This window comes from Borostomias antarcticus, assembly GCF_949987555.1.
Source record: "Borostomias antarcticus genome assembly, chromosome: 9".
NCBI lineage: Eukaryota > Metazoa > Chordata > Actinopteri > Stomiiformes > Stomiidae > Borostomias > Borostomias antarcticus.
The window spans coordinates 28,353,835-28,370,470 of record NC_140242.1 but is presented as its reverse complement, the minus strand read 5'-3'; the positions used below and the strand labels follow the sequence as shown (position 1 = coordinate 28,370,470).

The window sequence follows — 16,636 nt, the reverse complement described above, 5'->3', positions numbered from 1 at the left end:
CAACAAGGCTAATTTGACTGGTGACATCATTTATTGATCCGAAAAGTCCAGCAAATTTACACTGATAGTCCTTTTCATAAACAGGAAGTCGTTTCTAGTGTTCGTCACCTGTAACCGTGCCAACAAGCCTTCCCTTCCCTGATATAAACATACCACAAACTGAATCCATAGAACAAGCAAAGATAAATCATTTAGGACTTCAACATATTAACTGCAAAATATGTTATTGGTGTTGGAAAAGTCGTCTTCTTAAACCCCATTTACACATAGAAGCATTCCCATTAAATTCTAGGGTATTGACTTTAGGGGGCATGTATGAACGGGATAAGGGCTAGTGTTAGGGCTAGTGTTAGGGCTAGTGTTAGGGCTAGTGTTAGGGCTAGTGTTAGGGCTAGTGTTAGGCCTACTGTAGTATAATTCCCTGGAAACTGTCTGGAAGGCTGCGACCGGATTGGTCAGTCTGGTGAAAGACATGAAGACTAGGGATTTCAGGCGCCACTGGAAGTTCCAAAATTCACCCAAAGGAAAATGTATATTTTGATCATTTTAATATGAGCAAAACAGACAGTCTTCAATGAAAAGAAAATCTGGGTCGATTTACAGCCTACATTTTTGTCTGACCAAAGGTTTTGGGCACATTTTCTTCTCCTCTGGAGAAAAAAATAGGCAGATTATAGGCAGATTATTCAGTAACTAACTTTGTTATTTTATTAGCATATATATATATTTATATATGAACGATAAGCTTTGTGATTGCTTAGGGTAGACCATCTGCTGGACTGTCCCTTGTGCGTTCTATCTCGAGATTGGCATGTTTGTAAAGGGAATGTCGTGGGATGTAGTTCATGTGTGAACGGTGAAAATCCCTAGCTGCCCTGGGTCGGAGATCACAGTAATATACAGGGAACTAGGAGAAGGGCTTTGCTTTATTGACAATATGAAAAGGCTAAGCAATACTCAAAGGATTGAACTATACACAAAACTAATCTTTAAGCTGGTGGTATCCAGGATATTGTACGTACCAATAACATAGCGCACAAGCATGGCATGCTGCCATCAGCATTACCTTCATAGGGCACAGTCACAGGTCAACAAACACCCGGTCACTCTCCTGCCATCATGACAGCGTGAGGAGATGTGATGGTATACACAAAAACAGCGCCATGGAGAGGGTTGTGAGCATGTGTCTACACCTCCTCACAGTTCTACTCAGTTTGTGTTGAGACAGGAGCAGCAGGAGACCCACTGCCCTCAACAGGCTTCTCCCATCAGCACACAGGGAGGCAGCCATGAAGTACAGGACTGTGGTGATGTACATGGAGATAGGCTGCTTTGTGGTGTGTGTGAGTGGATGGATCCTGGTCTGCTCCACCATGCCTACAGAGATCTGGACCTGGTCTGAGGTGGACAGCATCGTTCTGACCACCTCAAACTACTTCTCCAATCTTTGGAAGGACTGCATTTCAGACTCGACCGGAGTGTCCGACTGCAAGGGCATCCCTTCCATGCTGGCTCTGAACTGTGAGTTTTCTATGATAGCGTTTGCATTATAAAAATGTATATTCAGAGTAATGAATTAAGGTTTGTGGCAAATAAAGTAGAAGCCATAATATACCTTGTATACTTAAATGCAAGGTAAGCAGGGTTTTCTTTTGTATTACTTATTAACAGGGGATATTCACATGTGCCGGGCTTTGATCATCACCTCCATAATACTGGGCTTCTTTGGAGCTATTCTGGTCTTAGTGGGCATGAAGTGCACTAAGATAGGAGGATCTGAGATTGCAAACGCCCGAGTGACATTTGCTGGAGGGATGAATTACCTTATCTCAGGTAAACCTTTTCTGTTGGTGAGATTGTTTCTCTCAGATCAATCAATCAATCAATCAATCAAAGCTTTATTTATATAGCGCATTTCATACCCAGAGGCAACACAATGCGCTTTACAGAGAACAAGGGAGGTGGGCATACGACCCACCCCTACATATTCCAGAGGGAAGCAAAAAAAACAGTAATCACCCAGGGGTCAGATAAGTGAGCTGTAAAAATTCTTCCCTGACCCCTCTCAACAAGGCGATCGAGCAAGCTCCTGGAATATGTTTGTCTACCAGATAAGAACATTTATAAAGCAATAAATTACATTAAATTACATTTTCAGAGTAAGAGAAGCTAAAAAACAACATAGGAGAGACATGGCAAATACTGGTGTGTGTTCAGATCTTTTGTTTGTTGTGGGTTGAACATTCAATGATCCATGTATCTTTTGTTCTAGGGCTGTGCTCCATGGTTGCTTTCTCCTATTACGGAAACAAAGTCCGAGCAGAATTCCAAGACCAAAATTTCAGGGCACAAAAGTAAGTATCTTTCAATTGCTTGTTGGTTGAACTAGCCTATAATGCTCAAAGACCAACAGATGTGTAGTAAAGTTAAATTATAAGACTATCAAACATTCCTGTAGCCAATTTTATGTTATCACACTGTATAATACAGTACAGTATATAATCATATCATATTAATTGACAGGTTTGAAATAGGAGTGGGTGTTTTCATTGGCTGGGGAGGTTCCACCCTCCTAGTGGCTGGGGGCCTTATCTGTAGCATCTTTGCAGGGAAGGAAGGATGCCAGTCAAGGTGTGTTTTTAATATTTACTTTTTACAAATGCCATTCATTTTGCCTACAGAAGATAACGATCCAAAAACCTCTTGTGTAATTCAACCTCCACAGCTCAAAGAGAAAAGCCCAAAGTCTCTACAGAGTCCCTGACGTGTACATAGCCCCCACAGCCAAGCAGGCCGAGGTCGTGCCGTCACCTCGCACAGAGGGGGGAGGGAGCAGGAAGTCGAAAAGCAGCAGTGACAGCGGAGCTACCAGTGTCTCTGAGATCAGTGGGAGCAGCAGACCCTCAACCACTGCCTATGTGTGACCTGCAACTAAGCACATGAACTTGGCATGCAAGGATGATGAATGATGGGAATCGTATTTGCATTTAGATGCCGTTTGAAAGCAGAGACTGCAAATAATTGGCATGGTGTGATAAAGCACGACTCTCATGGACTACAAGTTTGAGGATATTTATTTATTTATTTATTTATCTCAGAACTTGCACTTTTGTTTGTTTGTTTATTTTGTTTGATGTTTTATATACAGCAATTAATTAATCAATCAATCATTTACATGTTAATATATAGGCTGTTGTAGGCTACTCTGTCCAAGGTCCTGAAATAGTATTTTATGTAAAGATTATGTAATATATAATGATAATATATAATGACATTATAGGTAAACACTTGTTTTTTTTGTCCATTTCTAGTCTCCACCTACTTTTCCACTGTTACATTTGCTATCACATTCAATCAATCCTTGCCCAGCAAACACACAACGTCAGGGAGATGTCTTAATAACGTCCGTCGGTCCAGAACCCCATTTGTACGTCTGCTGGACCCCTCAATATTCACACGTCTGGCTTGGACCCCTCTAAGACGTCTGTGGACGTGCAGAACGGGTTCAATATCTGAACGTCTAAAAAAAACTTTCATTCTGGCTCCTAATTGGATGTCTTTGGACGTCCGAAAAAGACGAAAAAGACATCTAAAAGACGTCTTTTAGACGTGTCTTTGCTCAGTGGGAAGTGTCCCGAGCCATGAACTCCACGAGGCTCCGGGTGACAGTATTATCAGAAGTGGCCCCCAGCCCCTGAGTGTCACAGTATTTCAGAAGTGGCCCCCAGCCCCTAAGTGTCACAGTATTTCAGAAGTGGCCCCCAGCCCCTGAGTGTCACAGTATTATCAGAAGTGGCCCCCAGCCCCTGAGTGTCACAGTATTATCAGAAGTGGCCCCCAGCCCCTGAGTGTCACAGTATTATCAGAAGTGGCCCCCAGCCCCTGAGTGTCTGACACGATGCTCTGACTGTGCCCACGTGGCTCCTCGCCGTTGAAGCAGACGGAGTGGGCGGAGTTTCTATCGAGTTCGGCCAATCAGAGCGGAGTGGGCGGAGTTTCTATCGAGTTCGTCCAATCAGAGCCGCCCACGACCGGTAGCTGGTAGCTTGGAGGAGCTGCTCTGGTTGAAGAGCTGTCATCCAGTTATGGGACTGTCAACGGGTTTACTGTGTTAGCTAATAGTTTAATATTATTAAATTAAAAGTATAGCTCGAAGATTAATCGAATATGGTTTCTATAAACCCAGTTGCTCACAGAATCTTGAGTTACATTCCGTTTGTCCTTGTTTTGATAGACCTGCGGTATGAAGGTAAGCAAATTATCGTTATTATTATATTATTATATATGTAACATTAACGAGTCTACTTCAGTTTATAGTTCACTAAGCCAGCTAACATGCTGTCTCATGTAGTCTGCATTTTATTCTGCTAGCTAGTGAGCATGGAAGAGGATCTGTTTATTATCCGACCAGCGTGCTGAGCAAAGTGCACACATGTGCTTTATACTAAGCACTTATAAGCATGTATACTATTATTACTGTTTGACCGTTATGAAGCCAGAACACGACAGTGGCCTGACCTTACTTCTAAGAGAAGATAGTTGGTGTTAGTTATCTAGTGTTGATTGTCAGTTAGCCAGATAGCCAAATAAGAAACAGTTTTGCAACATAACGTTTCACCTATAGATACACAACCACCAGATAGTCAAATAAGAAACTCGCTTCAGTTTGGCAGCATAATAACCTATAGATACATGCTCAACCACTAGCAGTTTCATAATAACCTATAGATACATGCTCAACCACTAGCAGTTTCATAATAACCTATAGATACTCAACCACTAGCAGTTTCATAATAACCTATAGATACATGCTCAACCACTAGCAGTTTCATAATAACCTATAGATACATGCTCAACCACTAGCAGTTTCATAATAACCTATAGATACTCAACCACTAGCAGTTTCATAATAACCTATAGATACATGCTCAACCACTAGCAGTTTCATAATAACCTATAGATACATGCTCAACCACTAGCAGTTTTGCAACATAATAACCTATAGATACTCAACCACTAGCAGTTTCATAATAACCTATAGATACATGCTCAACCACTAGCAGTTTCATAATAACCTATAGATACATGCTCAACCACTAGCAGTTTCATAATAACCTATAGATACATGCTCAACCACTAGCAGTTTCATAATAACCTATAGATACATGCTCAACCACTAGCAGTTTTGCAACATAATAACCTATAGATACTCAACCACTAGCAGTTTCATAATAACCTATAGATACATGCTCAACCACTAGCAGTTTTGCAACATAATAACCTATAGATACTCAACCACTAGCAGTTTCATAATAACCTATAGATACATGCTCAACCAGCAGTTTTGCAGAATAATGTTTCACTTATAGATACATGCTCAACCACGAGTGAACTTAGACCTGGTCCAGGGCGATATCCTACGTATAATATACGTAATATACGTATTATACGTAGGATATCGCCCTGGACCAGGTCTAGAGTGAACTAAACCTGCATTGAAGGGACTCTTAAATGTGGGAGGTTGGCTAACTTGAACCTTTCCGTGGTTTCCAGGAGTGCGATGTGGGCAGGCAGGTGTGGAGAACTATCTGGAGATGGGGAAGAAGCTGCTCGCTGCTGGCCAGTTAGCCGACGCACTCTCCAACTTCCATGCGGCAGTAGGTCAGTGTCAACCCCGTTACTAGTTCTCTCACCTTCCAAATCAAAGCTACTGCAGCCTACTCTATCATGAACACACACACACATGCCTAATTGCTTTACTTGAATTAACATATTGATTAATTGGCTTGCTGATGTATTTTATAGGCTACTACATATTATTGTATTATCAAAGTAGACCGTCTGTCTGCTCAAAATGTCATCTACACCGCCATATCCATTACTGTATTTTTTCACACTGTAGCTTTATTTCTTAACTGAATACACGTAGCGCAGCACGCATAGCCAAGAGTCTGTTGATTGTGTGTTATCGATGTCCAGATGGAGATCCCAAAAACTACATGGCCTACTACAGGAGAGCTACAGTCTACCTGGCCATGGGGAAGTCAAAATCTGCCCTACCAGATCTCAGCAAAGTCATAGAACTCAAACCAGACTTCACATCTGTGAGTAACAGACGTCGTTTGTATCGACATCATCCAGCTAATAGATTTCTGGATCAGGCAGCAGTGTACGGTGTGTAAGATTCAAGATCTTGAACTTGTAAACCGTACTATATCTTACATCAGTCAGTAATGCCATCTGTGCTTGTGCTAGCCCGTCTCAGATGTGTATAATGCTCACCTTCCTCTCCCCTCCAACAGGCTAGGCTACAGAGAGCCAACCTGCTGCTGAAGCAGGGGAGACTGGATGAAGCCGAGAGTGACTTTAAAAAAGTGGTGAGTATCCGTTATGGATGCACTGATTCATTCAATTATTCATTCATTCATTCATTCATTCATTCATTCATTCATTCATTCATTCATAACCTTTATTTAGTTTTTCGGGAATACAATTGAGGGGCAGGCTCTCATTTTCAATGTAGCCGAGGTTACAAAACAAGCAGCAACAATAAAAACAATGTTTAAGGAGTAGTAAAGGGAAAATGCATGTTTAGCCTGTTTTAAGGTTACTTATGATGATATACAATGGTTCAGATCAAAACGTTGACAAAACTAGCACTTTTGAGAAAGTCTGATAATTGCTCTACCACCGTTTTGGCCATACAATGGATGTGGGTGGGCACCGTGAAAAATCATTCAAAAAACATGTTTAACTCTCAATTTCAAAGACAAGAAACTCACCGAGGTGTTAGTTGGCGTTCTGACATATAATTCGCCATAAAGTAAGATTTTAGTTAATCTGGAAAGGCTTTTTAAAATATTTAGCATATAACTATTTCGTCGCAGCACATACGTGTGTAAACTTCTGCAAACTAGGTAGCCTAGCAACATAAACAATAACAATAGCTACCGTAAGTAGTTCCGCTTCCTGAATCCCCTCTGCGGATTGATCTACACATCTACAACGGTCGCGTCAATACAAGTCAATGGATTTATGTCTGTCTGTCTGTCTGTCTGTCTGTCTGTCTGTCTGTCTGTCTGTCTGTCTGTCTGTCTGTCTGTCTGTCTCTGTCTGTCTGTCTGTCTGTCTGTCTGTCTGTCTGTCTACTGTATCTATCTATCTATGGAGTCAGAGTGGTGCCTTTGTTTAGTTGAGGGGTTGATTTGTAGGCTACCAGGAGGTGTCAGTGTTGAACTGTGGAAACAGAACAGCACAGGAAACAGAACAGAATTACAATCTATTCTAATTGAAAATGTTGAATCACCTTCATTAGGCCTTCTTCAAATGCCCCCCACGGTAATAAGATGTGTAGACAACGTTCCTGTGGATCATCAGGGTTTCCAGAGGGAGACTGGCTGATATGATCATTCTGCTCCCAGGACTCCTCACGCTGCTCGAGGACATGGAGGTCCTTTCTGTTCTCCTCTCAGCGTTTTGCTGGGTCTATCATATTGCAGAGCATCCAGTACAAACGTGTCACTACTTCCTCCCGTAGACAGCAGTATACTGTAGGATGCACCGATGCATGGGCCGAACATGTCCGATGTTGGCCTTGTTGACTGCCATCGGCCCATCGGCAAATCAAATGACATTCACCGATGGTAGTGGCCGATGTTATGTCGCAACAATTACGTTTTTTTTTGTGGCAAAACGTAGCCTACCCAGCTGATTCGGAGAAGATCCGTGACGTAACGGCGCAAACGCACGTATACTTTGCTTTCAAATTAAAGTGAAATCAAAATCGCCGTTTTGGAACCAAACACTTCATTTCTTTGTTTCCCTGGCACAAAAGGGGGAATGAAAATAAAATAAACATCGGCCATTGGCCAGATTGTTATTTTAAACATCGGCATCGGCCCAGAATTTTGCAATCGGTGCATTCCTAGTATACTGTACTACGTCTGTCAGAACCTAGTATACTGTACTACGTCTGTCAGAACCTAGTATACTGTACTACGTCTGTCAGAACCATGGAGCGGCCGGGTTGGTTTGGGTTCTGCAGCACCTGTGGGCGGTCAGTAACGAGGACGCTCTGGGCCACTTGGCATTCTAAAACCAGAGAACTAAACGACAATTTGAATAGTATGATTTATCCTGTGGCAGTCAGTGCTGGCTCCTTACCAGGCAATTTGGACGGCTCTAGGTGGCAGCCGAACGGTGGATAGTAGTAATGCTTGTTTTACGACGTCAACAGTCACGCCCTGCCAGGCACAGATCCACAGCCCCAGCAGAGAGGGATATGCATTAGGACCTGTACCGTTTTACGCCTGCCATATTTTGCCAGTGTGATGTCGACAGGTCTGGCTATAGATACATGCCGTCCTGCTGCTTCAGCAGTCTATTGCCTTGGCACAGTGTAATGCATCACATTTATTCATCCCTGGCCTCTCTGGGCTGAGCTAGCAGGAAGGCCTAATATGATAGCCAGTCTATTTGTAAAGGATGTTCCATTAACTGAGATTGCCATCATGAAGATGATGACCACTTTGATGAGGATTATTACTGTGTAATGTGTTTGGGGATGGGTGAGGAAGTGGGAGTGATTGGGGAAGCTTTTAAGAGTCAAAGATGCTACAAGTGTACAGTACTAAAACAGTAGAGCGGTCATCTTTCTCTAGGTTCCTACAACCATTCAGCGATTTTGGGATAGGAACATCTCAAAGAGCATCTTCCCACTGAGCAAAGACACGTCTAAAAGACGTCTTTGAGATGTCTTTTTTGTCTTTTTCGGACGTCCAAAGACATCCAATTAGGAGCCAGAATGAATGTGTTTTTTTTAACGTTCAGATATTGAACCCGTTTTGCACGTCCACAGACGTGTTAGAGGGGTCCAAGCCAGACGTTTGAATATTGAGGGGTCCAGCAGACGAACAAATGGGGTTCTGGACCGACGGACGTTATTATGACATGATCTGAACGTCTCCCTGACGTTGCGTGTTTGCTGTTGACCATGCCGCCCGGCTGTCTTCCAGCTCAAGTCCAACCCCAGCGACAAGGAGGAGAAGGAGGCCCGGAGTCAGCTGACCAAGTCCGATGAGATCCAGCGGCTGGTGGTCCAGGCGCAGAGCGACTTCGAACGCCGCGATTACGTCACCGCCGCCGCCCACCTGGACACCATCATCGAGGTGAGCGTCCTATGACAGTATTTTTATACTTGGTTTAAAAATAAAGAGCACGCGAGTGGTCGATTCAAGCTGGTTTCAAATAAAGACAATAGATTTATTCTGAAATACGTTTTGCAAAAGCGGTCTCTCACACAGGAAGTGTTTCCAGAGTCAGAGCAAGGATACTGAGTCAGGGATCAACTCTTATAGGACGGTACAGAGGATGTGAGTGACCTCACAGACCAAATGGTCTTGGTAAACAGAGATTCTGTGGGAACGGAGTTAACTCCTGGTTTCCACAAACGTTGTAAAACAATAAACTCAGAGAACTTCAGGAACATCAATCAAGTGGGAAAACAGAAAAAAACTAATTGGGGGTGAACACATGGGTGATACTTTCATAATTTCATTAACAGTCTCCTATTGGCGCGTCGTTGAGGCGACCAAGGCAAGGCATGTTTATTTGTAGAGCACATTTCAGCAACAAGGTAATTCAAAGTCCTTTACATGAGACATTAAAAGCATCAAGACAAAGTGCAACACATAAAAGGTCATATAAAACGAAATGCAAAAAAGGACATTAAAAACGAAATGCAGGAAAAATAAAATACAGGAATAAAAGTTACAGTGCAGTGTATGAAAGATTAACTTTTTGGTTTAATAAAAAGCAGCGGCAAAAAGAAAAGTCTTCAGTCTTGATTTAAAAGAACTGAGAGTTGCAGCAGACCTGCAGTTTTCTGGAAGTTTGTTCCAGATATGTGGAGCATAAAAACTGAACGCTGCTTCTCCATGTTTTGTTTGAACTCTGGGGACAGAAAGCAGACCTGTGCCAGACGACCTGAGAGGTCTGGATGGTTCATAACGTAGCAGCAGATCTGAAATATATTTTGTCCCTAAACCAGTGTTTTGTCGTTGTTTGTCGTCAGTATTATGGGTTCTGATGAGAGACTTGGACCAGTGAGATGGAGTGTGTGGGTGCCTGTCTCTCCTCCAGACATGTGTGGGTGCCTGTCTCTCCTCCAGACATGTGTGGGTGCCTGTCTCTCCTCCAGACATGCGTGTGTGGGGTCTCTCCTCCAGACGTGTGTGTGTGCTTGTCTCTCCTCCAGACATGTGTGTGTGCTTGTCTCTCCTCCAGACGTGTGTGTGTGCTTGTCTCTCCCCCAGACGTGCGTGTGGGACGTGAGCTCTCGAGAGCTGCGGGCCGAGTGCTTCATCCTGATGGGTGAGATGGGCAAGGCAATCAGCGACCTGAAGGTTTCCTCCAAACTGAAGAACGACAACACCCAGGCCTTCTACAAACTCAGCACCATCTACTACAGCCTGGGGGACCACCACATGTCCCTCAAGTAAGACCCCCCACCCTGCTTGTGAATGACAGGTTGTCACACAGCGTGGTGTATGAATGAACACCGATATACGCGCTTCGTGGAATCGGTACATGACGGGATCCGCCTCTTTTGACCCTGTCTTCCTGTCCAGCGAGGTCCGAGAGTGTCTGAAGCTGGACGCTGACCATAAGCAGTGCTACAGCCACTACAAGCTGGTCAAGAAGCTGAACAAGCAGATCCAGGCCGCCGAGGAGCTCATCGAGCAGCAGAGGTGAGAGAGGAAGGGGGTTCGTGTGTGTTTGTGGCTCCTCCTGTCCGCCCAACTTCTTAAGACACATGTTCAGGCAGGCCTTCGGCCATCTATAACGCCTTGCTGCTCATAATGTTCGTTTTTTTTCTTTTCTGCGTCGTTTTAATTTTGTCTCGTGTTGTATTGCTTTTGATTTTAATTTATTACTGTAAAGCACTCTGTGCATCCGTGCTGTGAAGAGCACTATAGAAATAAAGCTTACTTACAGTACTTACTTACTGTCGGAAGTGTCCTTGGCCAAGACACTGAACCCCAAATTGCTCCCAATGAGCAGGCTGGCACCTTGCACGGCAGCTGCCACCATTAGTGAGTGGATGTGTGTGTGAACGAGAGGCCATTGAAAAGCACTTTGGATAGAAGCGCCGAGTCCATTTACCATTTTCCTGTGTGTTTGTGCATCGCAAACACACACAACATCCTCCTTCCTGCTGTTATACAACAGCTCCAGCGTGATTCACATCCCTCCCGAAACACAGACAGCGGTCGCAGTCGGACGAGTCACGGAAGCGTCGTCACTTTTGTGGGCGTATCAACATCGGCAGCGTCGGTTGCATAAGACCCGTTCTAGGAGGTCGAAGGTCACTCACGACAAACACCTGCGTCTCTTCCCGCGCGCAGATACGGAGACGCGGCGAGTAAATACGAGTCGGTGATGAAGACGGAGCCGACTGTGAAGCACTACTCCCACCACGCCAAGGAGCGCATCTGCCACTGCTTAGCGCAGGTAAGACCCCACGCCGGAGGTCGTGTTCGTCGAAGACTCTGCGGGGAGGTTTGGCTGTGTCACCGAGCACGCGTCTCCCCCTCCCTCCTGACAGGACCAGCAGGCAGAGAGAGCCATCTCGGTGTGCGGCGAGGTCCTTCAGTCGGACCCTCAGAACGTCAACGCGTTGAAGGACCGGGCAGAAGCCTACCTCCAAGACGAACAGTACGAGGAAGGTGAGATCTCCCGTTGACCTCTGGTGTGATAATCATTCTCTCTACAAAATCATCTAGTCCAGACATGTTCTCTTGATAGAGGGATTGTGGGGGGCGTTTCTTAGACAGGTTATATTCTGGCCTATAGGGGGCACTATTTTACCATTAAAGCCACAGAGCTCAGTGTGAGCTGCATAGATGTGGAGTTCTCCATCAAGCTGCTTTGACAGGACATGATTGCAGCCTTTCTATCCAAAACGCTCTACCATGACATCTCACAATTCAACACGACAACAGATCTATTGTGTATATACACCAAAACAAACCACAAAGAAATAATTCACATACACAGTATAGACATTCAGAGCATATTAGCATATTGGGTTCCCTATTTCTCTTGTTCATTCATCAGCGCTGCCTCCCAGCCTGGAGTTAAGCACAGCTGCTTAATCAAGCTTGTAGCCATGGCAGGGTGGCAGTGCCAACACAAACGCACACCCAGCCATAGCGTGCTCCCACGGGCACTGAAATACCTTCTGTTGCATGACTATGGACAGATTGGCCTAATGCCTATCCATCGAGTTAGTGACCTGCTTCTGTCTATCACTACTGTACCATCTTATCACACGTTTAGTCGCTGTGGTAGAGCGCCCAATAATCACCAGTGTAGTCATCGATGCATTTATATTTTCTGTCACCCGTCAGTTTTTTTTATCATCTTGGAACTCAACAGCTGTTATTGAATATGTCACACCCCTTTGTGTTGTTATTTTTTTGCAAATGGATAACAGGTTTGGAATAAATAAACATAAAAAAAATCAAGGGGAAAAAATTAATTCAAGGTACTCGACGGATTATTAACAGGTGCTGCAATTCTGTTTACATTAGCGCCGCAGTGTTAATGAGAACAAACAGTTGACGACAAATTGTTGGCCCCTGTAATAACCCGTTAGCAAAGTGCCTGTGTGCGTTTGCCTGTGTATGTTTTGTCTATGTAGTCTATGTTGTATAAAAAGCACTGCCCTTGTGTCTGTGTGAGAATGGGCCAGGCCAGCAGCTGTACAGTAGACCCAGCCGGTCTGGTCTCACTGGACTCCTCCATCCCTCCTCAGACCCTCCCAGCCAGGGGACGGCTAACCAGGCCGGCTACCGGTTAATTGTCATGAAGGCACTTTCTCTGGTTAAGCGTGAAATAGGGCTGGGTTAAAAAAAATCGATCAAATGATTCTGAATCGATTCATGAATCCCAAAATTGATCTTTTATTTAATGAATGAATGAATAAATGAAGGAATGAATAGTTCATTCATTCATTCATTCATTCATTCATTCATTCATTCATTCATTTTTGGAAATCAGTATCGATACTCAGCCCTAGTATTGATGTGTTGCATCACTTGGCAGTCAAGTAATTAAGGTTACAGCAAAAAAAAAAAAAAAAAAGGTTTTAGTAACACCTTGTGAATCGGAATCGAATCGATTCTTGAAATTGGAATCGATACCCAGCCCTGGCATGAACACAGCAGGGGGCGGTGCAGTAGGAGCGTCAGCCCCTAACACATCCATGGTCAGCCCTCATCTGGCCTTTCAAACGGTCAGATACCTACATGCCTTGTAAACAGCATCTCTTAAACCACACACACACACACACACACACACACACACACACACACACACACACACACACACAGCGTTTCTAATCACCACACACTTGGGTCACCTTCAACAGGCCGGGGGAGATGCACAATGGGCCGAAGATGATTTGGTTTACTAGATGACTAGACAACGTTTTGGATGATTACCGCCTGACTGTCGATTTGGCAGATATGTCAGGTCTTTGGCTGGCATGTAATGTTTTCCGTGGCGTGTGTTTGCTTGTTTGTGGGCAGGAGTACGCAAAAACAACAGATTTTGACTGGAAGGGTGTAGCATGGTCCAACTTAGGATCCGTAACATTTTGGAGTGGATCCGAAGCACGAGGAGGGTCGCCCAAACACGGCTGGCCATTCACCGCCATTCATTTTTTGGTCTAGGATTACGCAAAAACTACCAGACCGATTTTCATGAAACTTGGTGAAGGGGTGAAGCATGGGCCAACTTAGAACCCATTCAATTTGGGAATGGATCTGAATCACGGGGCGGGTCCACGGGCCCTTTCTTGGTTTGTTTGTTAGCAGGATTACGTAAAAACAACCAGTTTTTGATGATTTTCATGAAACTCTGTGTACCGGGGTAGCATGGGCAAATTCAGAACTCGAAATGCATTTGGGGGCGGAGGTCTGTGCTCTCTGAGCACCATTTCTAGTTCTCACTGATTTCGTTTTCCCTGCAGCCATTAAGGACTTTGAGACGGCCAAGGAGCACAGTGAGAACGACCGTCAGATCAAAGAGGGTCTGGAGAGAGCGCAGAGACTCCTCAAACAGTCCCAGAGGAGGGACTACTACAAGATCCTGGGAGTCAAGAGGTGGGCTGTCTGCCGGCGTCTCTGCTCTGGGATCAGATCATCCTCATTCCATCCTATCCAAAACGAAGATGCGCTTCCCAATGAAGCCAACAGAACCCAGATAGCAAGCGGATCTGGGCCATATACAGGCCAGATCTGGCCCTTGTGGCTTAGTTCCGGCCCATATATGGCCCAGAATCATTACACATCCGCTTGCTATCTGGGAAGTGTTTGCCTAGTGAACATCGAGAGAGATGATTGTAACTGTGTTGTTTGAAACCCCAAACAATGTGAATGTGTCCCTACCACAGAACGGCCCAGAAGAAGGAGATCATAAAAGCCTACAGGAAGCTGGCGCAGCAGTGGCACCCCGACAATTTCCAGGACGCTGAGGCGAAGAAGAAGGCTGAGAAGAAGTTCATCGACATCGCCCAGGCCAAAGAAGTGCTCACTGACCCAGGTATGTTCTGTGGCGCTGCGCATGCCCTCACAGCGGAGGTCACCGTGGTCAGTGGTCAGGTGAATGAACGCCAGTGTCCTCCTCAAATAGCTCTTTCTGCTGGACCCGACCACAGGGCCAGCCAATAGTGGGGAAAGTCTGTTACTGACTGACCGACACCATTGATAAAACACGCATGATGATAAAACGTACAAAACCAACGAGGCGTTGTACCCCAGTACGCCTACAGTCTCGTCAGCTTCAAATGTAGCGATTAGCTGGTCCAGCAAAAGCTCTAGCTGGCTGAATATGTGTAGGAAGGGATTTCCTAACCTAGCCAGCTGAGCTAGTTAACATTAGATAGCTTTGTAACTGTTCATACCAAAAGACAGCAACGCTAGCTAGCACCACTAGGCCTCTTTACAGGTACTGTAGTAACTTGAGCTAGCTACAGTAGTTTGCGGAGGTGAAGCGAAAAGCGTGGATGTGAACACCAGACTGACTGAGTATGTGAAGTCAGTCCAGCTCGAGTTAGGTGCACCTAGTTCCTGTTCGGTTTTACTGCTGCTTAATAATGGTCAGTTTGTGTTCAGACAAGTTTGCGACGCTGTACTATCAATTTTTAGCAGCGTCTTTGTCTGTCCATCTCCGCTTTGCTAGATCGGATCACCTCACACCCTTGTTCTGTTGAATTTTATGTCGATTTTTATGTTGATTTCATGTTGAATCTGTTGAATAAATCAAAATCCATTTCTCTAAATCCCATGCAGTATGTCTCATATTGTGCTTGTGCCCTGTGCAGAAATGAGGAGCAAGTTTGACCAGGGCGAGGACCCCATGGATCCAGCGAGCCAGCAGGGAGGGGGGCACCACCACCAGCACTTCCAAGGGGGCTTTGGCGGCTTCCAGGGGGGCTTCAACCCCTTCGGCTCCGGACCCTTCAACTTCAAATTCAACTACAACTGAGCAAACGGAGTCAGACTTCATCGCCCACGGCTGGGGATTAACATGTACTTTCCGCCCCATTTCAGGGAATGAACCTGCAAATAGAAGGCCAGCTCATGGCCATCAGAGACTGATGACCGTAGTACCTGTGGACGATATGCAGGCAACTGTGACATCTTGAGCACAATGATATTAAAATGCGTCTTTGCTGAATAATATCACCCTGGATTCTATACAAAAAAAATTGATTGCAATGCTTATGAACTTATGAATGCTATTTTTGAAGCAGCTGTTCTTCAGGGATCTCATAATCGAGAGATCTGGGTTAATTCAACAATAACACTACTCTTGTGGTGGACTGTACACACCAAGTCATCCATTCCTAGGACTAATGTGTACATAGATACTATTTTTATATGAATGAAGTCATTCTGAATTGTAAATAAAGGTCTATTTATGCTTATTTGATAACAGTTCGATGATATGTTTTTGATGATTCACTTTAGTATCCACAAACCGCTGAATTTGCAGAGTGCCGAGGCGATAACTCTGTCCCCTACCAGGATCTCCTGGGACAAACTACTAAGTTCATCTTTTCCTTGTTCTGTATTTGTTTTTTTGTCACCATGTCACACGTTCATATGATCTGATTCTGTTTGAACCGGTTAAACACTACTGTGCTCTTTAACATTTCTACTTTTCTAATGATATACTGATTTTTTTCAGATATATTATTAAAGTACATGTCATGAATATATTGAACAAACAAACACACAAGACCAGTACTGCACACTGATATATATATTTGATTTTGTTTGGGTGCACTGGAGTGTTTGGAATGCGAGACAGAAAGGAATCAGCTGAGAATGTCAACAACGGAAATGAGGCTCTGTCTTAAATTTTGAACTAACCCTTTAAGGCCTCTACACGTGATCAGCGGTCATCACTCTGTATTGGCTGTACCATTATTTTCCTATGGGGAGAGGGATGCCGCCCACCTTGGCCTCGCACACTGCTCGAAATTGCCACTCGGCACTGCGCTCAAATTCATCATTCAATTTATTCAACTTTGACCTCGGTTGCCAGTGACCTTTAGAAGTCCAGC

At 44.5% G+C, this 16,636-nt stretch overlaps 2 protein-coding genes across 2 annotated transcripts; both read left to right on the top strand.

Moving 5' to 3' along the window:
* The first annotated feature begins 1,124 nt into the window (after window positions 1–1,124).
* Window positions 1,125–3,212, top strand: LOC311313084 (claudin-10-like). Its single transcript, XM_084443131.1, has 5 exons — window positions 1,125–1,521; window positions 1,672–1,833; window positions 2,273–2,354; window positions 2,524–2,631; window positions 2,726–3,212. The coding sequence occupies exons 1-5, from the start codon at window positions 1,290–1,292 to the stop codon at window positions 2,922–2,924; spliced, it is 783 nt and encodes a 260-aa protein (XP_084299257.1). The 5' UTR covers window positions 1,125–1,289; the 3' UTR covers window positions 2,925–3,212.
* An 849-nt stretch (window positions 3,213–4,061) lies between these two features.
* dnajc3a (DnaJ (Hsp40) homolog, subfamily C, member 3a) lies at window positions 4,062–15,926 on the top strand. Its single transcript, XM_084443117.1, has 12 exons — window positions 4,062–4,249; window positions 5,554–5,661; window positions 5,980–6,104; window positions 6,303–6,377; window positions 9,015–9,167; window positions 10,314–10,495; window positions 10,629–10,748; window positions 11,406–11,511; window positions 11,606–11,726; window positions 14,036–14,168; window positions 14,459–14,607; window positions 15,389–15,926. Exons 1-12 carry the CDS (start codon window positions 4,168–4,170, stop codon window positions 15,550–15,552), a joined length of 1,518 nt encoding a protein of 505 aa, XP_084299243.1. The 5' UTR covers window positions 4,062–4,167; the 3' UTR covers window positions 15,553–15,926.
* The last annotated feature ends 710 nt before the right edge of the window (window positions 15,927–16,636 follow it).